Genomic DNA, 9,848 nt, shown 5'->3' on the forward strand with positions numbered 1-9,848 from the left:
GTGTGTGTGTGTGTGTGTGTGTGTGTGTGTGTGTGTGCGTGCGTGCATGTGTGTGAGTGTGTGTGTGTGTATATAGTGAGTGAGTGTGTGTGTGCGTATGTGTATGTGTATGTGTGTGTGTGTGTGTGAGTGTGTGAGTGAGTATGTGTGTGTGTTTACCGGTGGCGTGGCAGTGCATGCTGATGCTCTGACCCTCCACGGCTGTCAGATCTGTTTCTGTAACCGAGGCCTGGGGAAACGCCCCAGCAGAGGCTCCGCCCTCCATCCTGAGCTCCACCCGCCCCTCAGTAAGCCCCTCCCTGCTCTGAGCGCGGCACACAAATATCCCAGCATCCTCTGCTGACATCACTGTCACCTTTGGTGGGCGAGTGGGAGAAACAGACCATGTTGAGACGTGCAGATCGGGCAGAAACCCGTAACGCTGAATCAGTGAATCCTAAAACACCTGTAGTGATGCTGTGGTGTCTGTTGTCGTGGAAACAAGCTCCGCCTCACTGCCCTGTTTGGTCCAGCTGATGGAGGGGCGGGGCTTCCCGGTGACACGGCACTCCAGAGTCACACTCTCACCCGCGCGAACCGACAGCGGCCCAGACGGCGTCACACGCACCTTCGGAGGCTCTGCATCAACAAACACACTCTGAAACCACATCAGGGTTGCCAGGTCTGCGTAACAAAACTAGCACAATGGCCACTTAGAAATATCCCAAGCGTAGCCCAGTGACCATATCCCAGATATCAAAACTCCAAATATGCAATTCCCATGGATAAAGTACATATTTTACAGTCACTGCTGAAAACCAGTATATCGTAGTGATCATAAACACAGCTCTAGGGCTCCTTACCAGTATGCCTCCTTCACAAAACTTTACATCTACCACAGTTTTATCATTTTTTCTGTGGGAAAACCGAGGACTTGGCAACCATCTATTTAGCTTTGAAGAATCCACAGTTTTGTGGTTTAGATTTTGTTCAGGTTAGGTTTATCTAGTTCTAATTTGCTCATATACAGTATCTACTATTTTTTTTATATATATCTTTTGGGCATTATTTAGTTTAATTTTTATTTAATTTGAGTATTACTTTGAGTTCATCCCCTACATCTCGGCACCAGAAAATGTGATTTGCATGTTTACATATAAAAAAATATCATTTTCTCATCTAATTGGATAGTTATTTTGACAGAAAACAACAAAAAACTTAAAATATATATTTTTAAAACTATGTTTAATTGTTTTTGCTGCTTTTCTCAGGTTTCCACATTCATGCTACATAATTTAGTTGTGTAGATCACAAATAATATTCTTGATTAAATCGGTTTTCCCAGAAGTATTTTCTCTCTGTTTTCATTAATATTTTTGCACATAGTTATAGTTTTTTCTTCTTCTCTTAGTCAATGACACTCTTTTTGTCTTTGGAATGGTTTTTGTCGTTGCTAATGGCTTTGGCTGGTGCTGCTGGAACAGTGATAGGTAAACACTGGCTATTCACACAGAGAAACACACGCTGGACTCACGTCTGATGGTCAGAGAAGCTGTGGCCGTCCCTTTTCCCTGAGCATTGGTGGCGATGCAGCGATACCCGCCCTGGTTATTGAGACGGACGTTAGTGATGGTCAGAACAGCACCGTCAGGTCCAAGCTTCACGTTATCTGTAAATAAACCAGAACACATAAGACCATTAAAGCAGGAATCTGCTGTTTCACCTGTCCTGTCACTAACTGACCTTTCCTTGCTCAGATGTTGCTCTTTCCTTTCTCAGGAGACTAAATGGGGTTTCTCATTATTTATTCACGAGTTAAGCTTCATTTAACTATCAGATATTTCTCTTACAATAGCATAACTTATTTGTGACCCTGGACCACAAACCCATACGTGTCAATTTTATGAAATTGAGATTTATACATCTGAAAGCTGAATAAATGCGCTTTCCATTGATGTATGGTTTGTTAGGATAGGACAATATTTGGCTGAGATACAACTATTTGAAAATCTGGAATCTGAGGGTGCAAAAAATCTAAATATTGAGAAAATCATCTTTAAAGTTGTCCAAATGAAGTTCTTAGCAATGCATATTACTAATCAAAAATTAAGTTCTGATATATTTACGGTAGGAAATTTACAAAATATCTTCATGGAGCATGATCTTTACTTAATATCCTAATGATTCTTGGCATAAAAGAAATGGATAATTTTGACCCATACAATGTATTGTTGGCTATTGCTACAAATATACCCCAGCGACTTAAGACTGCTTTTGTGCTGCAGGCTCACATTTGTTCTTGGAAGAGTTTGATGAAAAGTGTTTGAGTTTATATTAAGATCTCTGACTTTTGATTGCAATCTTAGGCTGATGATACACGGGGCAATGTTGCCGTCAGTGGACAGCCAGGTGAGACACAGGGCCCACGACTGATCTAAAGTATCCAGACTGAAATTTGTCACCCATTCTCAATGGGAACGCCCAAGCAACATTGCTCAAAAAGTGTATCTTCAGCCTTCAGTATCTTAACAACTCTGAGCACTGATGTTTCTTCTGAAATCATTTGATCTGTATTTAATTTCTGCTGTATTAATGAGTGTGTTTGTTGTGTCTGAAGGTGCTTCGGTGGGATCTGTTTTTCTCAGACGGTTGGTGATGTGAAGGCACCTCCCAGCGGCTGGTTGTTGGTCCTCTTCCACTCCAGCTGGAGGGGCTGTGATCCGCTGGTCACGCGGCAGGTGAAGCTGACCGTCTCGCCGAGTTTAACAGCAGCTGTACGCGGCCGGACGGACACGATGGGACTCTGACCCCATACTGCCATGAGCAAACAACACCGACGCTTGAGTCAATCACACACTACTTCACACACCTCAGCCTACCACTGCATGCTTGACTGTAAGTTACATGACATGTTTGAGAAGATCTAAGGAAACAAAAATGCTGAATTCTTGTGAAAGTCTGTGTCAGATGAACCCTGTGCTCCCGTCGCTCTCGCTGACCTTCAGTCCTGCTCTGCTAAACAAACACAACCAAAAATCAAACTCCTCACAGCATGCTTTTAGGATGACAAACACTTCGAAAGGTTACTTTGGAAACCTAATAGGTTACAGATTACGAGTTACCCTATTTAAGGAGTGCAACTATTTCAATTACTTTATTAAAGTAACTGATTACATTTGATTACCTTTTCTAAATTTCTAATGAATATTATGAACTGTTAATCATTTTGAAGCATTTAAAGCAGGCAGGGTTAAGCTTACAGTAGTACTCAACACTGATTACTGTCAGACTTTCACAATCCTTCATCACTGGAATTAAGATTATAATAATTTAATTTTAAAGCACAGCCACCACGAAATCAAACTTTAGCACCTCTTTTTACTTTGAGATCCTTCTGGGGCTAAATACAGATTTAAAATCATAACAAGAAATAGTTTAGCTATGATACTGTTTTTAAAAAAGAATCTAATCTAATACTGGCATCTAACAATGCTTTGGAAAAAAAAGTTAATCTTAAAGAAATAAAACATACCTGTCTTTAAATGGCAGAAGGTATCGTGCACAACAAAAACAGGCAAATTCAACATATCCTATCTTTTTACAGAAAATATTCACACGCAATCTTTAAAATTTCATAAGCTACCGTAATTCAATTGCACATTTTTTTTCTCAGCAACTGTAACAGATGTTACATTTATTTTGTAATTAGATTACATAACAACGTTACATGTAACTAGTTACTTCCCAACACTGTTCATGAGCAAACTAAACCAGTGAATGTGATTTGATCACATTTAATAAATTGATTTAAAACTGACTTTAAAGAGCGTATCAGATCATCAGAAAGCAAAGATATGACCACGTTAAAAACCAGATATACTCATACACTGATCTTACAATAATGGATATATGTGATTAACACTATGGCTCCAACAATAAGAAATAAACCTCAATGCAACAACACAGATGAAGGAATACAATTGAGAACACAAGAATATCATCCTTGATGAAAACCACTACAAATAAGGAAACTATCACTTGAAAATTTGTTTTCATTGACAGAAATAAAAACAGGACTTGAATGTTTAATGGAAATGTGAAGGTAAATGCAAAGACAAGCTTTGCTGTGTTTGCAGTCAGTGTGTGATTTAATCAGTGATTTAATCTTCAGCCTGACTTTAGACTGTATTCTGTCAGGAACTAAAACAGCCAATTAAATAAAGCAGCCGTTTTACATGCAACACAACCAATCACTGAGCATGTTTTCTGATAAAGTGCTATTAAAATGTGTGACTCTGCGTTACAAGCGATACTTTAACTAAACTAAACTACTACTGAAACCAATAAAATCCATTTTTAAAAGATGCAAACAAACATTATCTACGAGTAGTTAAGACTACCCTGAGTTGAACTGAAAATATGGCACACAATAAAATAACGTTTTGAAAACTAAAATTTGGGCATCTGAATAATTATTAGTAAAAATATATAACATTATACTATTAAGACCTGAATAATTAATATTAGAAATTGAAGGCAGAGAGAGGCAGTTTCACCTGTGTGCAGGACAGCAGAGAGAACCAGCGCTGCGGTTTGGACGTTCATGATGGACTGGAGATCTTTCTCTGTCTGGATCACTGTTTAACACTCCTCCTCTCTCTCTTTATCACACACACACACACACACTCACTCACTCACTCACTCACTCACTCACTCACTCACTCACTCAGCACGCACGCACACACACACACACACACACACACACACACAGCTTATCTGTTTTACTGAACTCAGTGTGGCATCAATAGCTCAGTCTTGTGTTTCTGTGGGTCACGTGTGGTTTTGTGGGAACCAATTATATGCACAACATAAAAATCCTACATACATGGAATACCTCCTGCTGCAAAAACATCTCATTTCTCATCTAAACATGTCAAACATGTACAGTTAATTATCGCTATTTAACAACCACAGAAGTTTATTCTGAAATGCTAAATGTCTTCTGGTAGGCGTAACGTTTGGGTTCGTCTACAGTAATTATAATTCTCTTTATATAAAAACAGTGCAAGTCTATGGAATGTCTTCATTTAGATAAAATCTTCATTGTCTAAATAAACGTTTAGTGTGTAGGTTTGAGGTCTCACTCTGGCAGAGAAAAATAAACTAATTAACCCATGACAGACATTACAACAAAACACACATGCACAGAAAAACCAGATCCGTGATGCTCTTATACTGCATTGAAGTGTTTGTTACGGTGCAACAAAGTGCGTGGATGTAGAAAACCACTACAAATGAAGTAAATCAGCAACAATTGTTGATTGGTGATCTTGAACATTATTTTAAATCAGTATTTTTAACACACAGGTCTGGGTCTGGGTTAAAAGAACACAGATGTGACACCTACTGATTAAAAACACTGTAAAGGGAAGACTGAGATTCTCTTTGTTGTTTCTGTATTATGTATGTATTATTGTGTATTATTACTCATCTAAACCAAAATTGCCTAACTGATAGCTGTACTGTGTGCACTTGTTTATTAATGATTTGGAAGTGGAAACACATGTTTATCATGCAAAAATATTTTTACTACGATCCCCCATATTTGGGGTTGTGCTTCTGAAGAACTTAACTCTGCTTTACCAGATGACTCTACATTACCCTTTACATATTTGGGATTTAAATGTTGCTTTCAGTAGCATTCAATAATGTAATATTTGATTGCTAACCAAGTGCAATGTGTAGGCCTATGTCTTCACCTAAACATATTCTGAATAGCTTGTGTTTTGCTCTAAACTACATTGCTTATCAGGGTTCAAAATAAATGAGGAAAATATAAATGAAAGATGCGTTCTTCTTTTTCAAAACATGTTTTTATTGGACTCTGTTCTGCTTTTTTCCAGGTGCTTCATGAACCTCCTCCTTGAACTCAGAGTAAAGCAGGTAGAACAGGTTGAGCAGCTAAAACTGAAAGCAAAACACACTGCAGTTTAACATTGGCAAAGACAGAGCATGAACAATCAGCAGTAACCAGCGGGATATTTTTCATAGTAAGTACATGTTTAAAGCTAAATGACATGATACCACTTATGCAGTTTAAAACCACTATAAATGTTTCTGAAGGCATTTGTGTAGAATTCACCTGATTAATTCAACAGCGCGCGACCTGTTCTGATATCATACACAAGCTAATGTTTTTTTAAGGCTACTTCGATTTTGGTTTACTTTGAAGTTGATTTAATAATCTTTAATAATTAATAATTTAACTATATATATACTCTCTCTATATAGTATACTATATATACTATATATATAACTATATCTCTCTGAGACAAAATTTTTTACAGCAAAATAAGCTTATAACCTACAGAAAAATTAAGCTTATTATACTGAATACATTTTAAATGCGTGTGTAAAACGTTAAATTTATGTTTTTCTTTGTTTATGGAGGACCTGTTGAGTGGGTGTGGTGTTTGTGTTTCTGTTTGAAGTTTTGATGTCGCCTACTAGTAAACTAGTTTTTCCAGATGTTTTTTAGATAAACTCACATTACCCGACCTAAAGAGTTTGAAGAAGTTGACATTCAGATTGACTGATAATTTATTTAATTATTTATTTACGTACTAAATAAATAACTCACTTACTTATTTATAGCTTGTAACTGGTTTTAAAGTTCAAATATATTTACAACTACACTAATAGAACAGCTGTTTGTGTGCTATAGGGGCCTCTAGTATGTATGCATGAAGTGAATGTGCCTCCTTTACAAAGTAAAGATTTCTAAACAGAAAGAAGTGTGACAGTACTTCTAAAATGGATCTCAGTGAGAAGACAGAGGAGGGATGTTCTCACTCCAGGAGACTTCCAGATCCCTCTTACGAAAACTAACCATGGTTTTACTACAAATAAAATAAAAAAGCCATGGTTACTATAGTTAAACCATGGTAACCACAAATTAACCATGGTTTTGCAACACTAACCATAGTTTAACCATGGTATTTGTAGTAAAACTGTGGTTATACAAATGGTAGTCAATACGCCAAAAAAAACAGGGTTACTACAATTTTACTAAAATAAAACCATGGTTAATTTTCGTAAGGGCCAGCTGTGTGTCTGTGAAGAGTTACCAGTCCATGGCCCAATCCCAATTGTAAATATAATGTAGCTATTCCGTTTTTAAACTGCTATTAATAAAAGTTGTGGGACAGCATTGACAATTTTCTTTGCTTCTGGATGTGTGAGCTGTGCGATCTCCGATGTGTGTGTCAGTATGCAGCGCATTAATATAGAGCGGTAAGGCTCTAATGCACACCAGTATAGGTGTGTTTATTGTAGGAGCTTGACGACATATGATGACGTGTGATGGTATAGAAGTGGTGTCCCATTTCTTAGGGGAATATTTTCACCCCTACCCCTTGACACTCTGTTTCAAGGGACAAGGGGAAGGGGTAGGTGAAGGGTATAAAATAGAATTGGGAATGGGCCTAGGTTAATTTAGTTATTTAACTGTCAACACTTATTTAATGTCTGAATATGCACCACAGAATGTACACAGAGAGACTACATGTTCTAATATAAATGCACATATATTTTCTTCATAAATACTTTCTAAGAGCCGAGAAAGTAATGACAAACTAAATTTACAGCCAACAGGAAAGTATACAAGATCATACTGTCAGAAATATGGACTGTCTGTGCTGTGTTTTTCTCCCCATGTGCCTTCCATGACCTAGTTTTCCCTCATGTGTGACATGCCCATATTTGGTTTCCTTCCTGTTCCTATTGTGTTTCATTGAGTCCAGGTGTGTCTCGTCATCCCCTCGTTTAGTCGTGTACTTAAGCCCAGTGTTTCCTGTGTCTAGCGTGCTGTGTTAAATGTCTAATCCTGATGCTACGTGTGTGTTTCCCTCCAGTTTGGATCATTAAAGACTGTTTTCCTTCAACTCCTTCGTCTCCGCACTCCTTCGTTCCTCCACAGTAGCAGTTGTGACAGAACACAGCACCGACTAAATAGTTTATTTGCGTTGTTCCCCTCCATTTATTTTTTGCATTTTTTCAGTGTTTGTTTTCTGTTTTCCCCGTGTGCCCCAAGGATTCCCTCGCTGTAAAGTTTACCTCCCTCGTCCGCAAGGACCTTTCCCTCTTGGAGTATGCTGTGGAGTTCAGCCAGCTCGCAGTTTTAACGGCATTCGACGACGCTGTGCTGAACTCCCTGTTCTGGATCGGAGCCAACTACTACCGCCCCGTCGACCTCCCAGACACCACCGGACTGTGCTGGAAGGAGGCTATCATCCGGTCTCTGGAGAGCGTCTACCCCTGATCCAGAACACAGCCAGACCCAGTGCCCAGCCCACCATCTCCCTGCTGCGTGGAGCGCAAGCCCGAGCCCACCACTGACGGAGAGCGACCGAGCCATCGCCGAAGAGTGCGACAGAATGGAGGATCGCCACGGAGCCAGAGCCTCACGGATCGTCAGACCAGGTGCGAGAGCCGACTACAACGCCCGCTGCGAGGGAGAAAGCCGTGGACAGAGTGTGCGCGGAGAAGAGCTCCCCCCTGCACCATGGTTGAGGGTGAGCTGAGAAGGGATTTGGGTGAATGGAAAGTGGAGGAAGACTTTATTGACTTGTTTACCGACCTGCCCCCTCTCCTCCCTCCTCCGTCACTGCCCACCCACCCACTCCTGCTTCCTCCACCGCTGTCATCTGGCAGCCCCTCTGCTCGCCCTCAGCCCACCATCTGTAGAGTGCGAGCCCCACAGGTCTGCCAGTCTCCATCGTCACCGTGGCTGGAGAATCCCTGGCCTCCGCCTCCAGCCTCTAAGCCCCGGACTCCATCTCAGCCATTCGACCCAGCGGTTACACCTTGGCTCCTAGCTCCCTCCTCTCCGCCATGGCCCATCAGTCCACTGGCTCCACCGGGCTCCCTCGTCCCTCCGGCTCTGCCTTAGTCTGTCACCGACCATCCATCACCTCGGGACTCACCTTCTCTGGCTGCGCCTCATACCTCCATCCCTCCGGCTCTGTCAGGCTCCTCCATCCCTTCGGCTCCTCCTTAGTCCTCTGTCGCTCCGGCTCCACTGCGGCCTTCTGGATCTCCGCCTTGGTCGCCGGAGCCATCTGCTCCGCCTTGGCCCTCCGGATCCTCCCCTTCGCCCTGGCTCATCGGCTCTCCATCTCCGCCTCGGGCTCCTCCACCACCTGCTCTGCCGCAGTCGGTTGGCCCCCTGGAGTCATCAGCCCTTCCTCCTCCATGGCTTCCCCCTCCGTCGGCTCCACCGTGGGTCGCCATTATGGCTGTGGCCTGGGTCCCACCTGGCGCCGCATGCTACAAGTCCCTCCTGTCGTCTCCCTGGCTCCTCCGTCCGTCTGATCCACCCTGACTCCTCCGGTTTCCTCCATGGCTCCTCCCTCCGTCGTCACCTCCCTGGACTCTGTCTGTCCACCCACCTCCTGAGCCTCATCCCAAGTTCCCAACCGTTCCTCCTTCTGTTGTTTCTTCGGCGCGAGGACGCACCTTCCGGGAGGGGGGTGATAGGTCAGAAATAATCCCGATGTTACATGTGTGTGTCTCCTGGCTACCCTGTCTTTCCCTCCAGTTTGGATCATTGAAGACTGTTTTCCTTCAACTCCTTCGTCTCCGCGCTCCTTCGTTCCTCCACAGTAGCAGTTGTGAGACATACTGAATGGATTGTAAATTGCTGAGTAAAATGTGTTGGGCTGAAATCAGTGGCACAGGCCCACAACTGAGGCCAATGAAATGGTCTTTATTTGTTTGTGGAGGACTAGTTGAGGTGAAGAGTGTGTGGCTTTTTATGTGTTTCTATTTTGTTTTGTAAACCAGTTTTTCTAGTCATTATGATCTTACAT

General features: G+C 41.8%; 1 protein-coding gene across 1 annotated transcript in view; it reads right to left on the reverse strand.

The window, feature by feature from the left end:
* sid4 (secreted immunoglobulin domain 4) overlaps positions 1-4,658 on the reverse strand; it is a 10,402-nt gene extending 5,744 nt beyond the window's left edge. The window contains exons 1-5 of the mRNA XM_016460631.1: positions 4,536-4,658; positions 2,647-2,793; positions 1,514-1,648; positions 446-618; positions 160-355 (exon numbers count right to left, since the gene is read on the reverse strand). Of these exons, the coding sequence (XP_016316117.1) occupies positions 160-355; positions 446-618; positions 1,514-1,648; positions 2,647-2,793; positions 4,536-4,584 (700 nt within the window). The 5' untranslated portion in view covers positions 4,585-4,658. The remainder of the gene's footprint in view (positions 1-159; positions 356-445; positions 619-1,513; positions 1,649-2,646; positions 2,794-4,535) is intronic.
* Positions 4,659-9,848: the final 5,190 nt, after the last annotated feature.

The sequence above is a fragment of the Sinocyclocheilus anshuiensis genome, unplaced genomic scaffold (assembly GCF_001515605.1).
Source record: "Sinocyclocheilus anshuiensis isolate Anshui unplaced genomic scaffold, SAMN03320099.WGS_v1.1 scaffold156, whole genome shotgun sequence".
NCBI lineage: Eukaryota > Metazoa > Chordata > Actinopteri > Cypriniformes > Cyprinidae > Sinocyclocheilus > Sinocyclocheilus anshuiensis.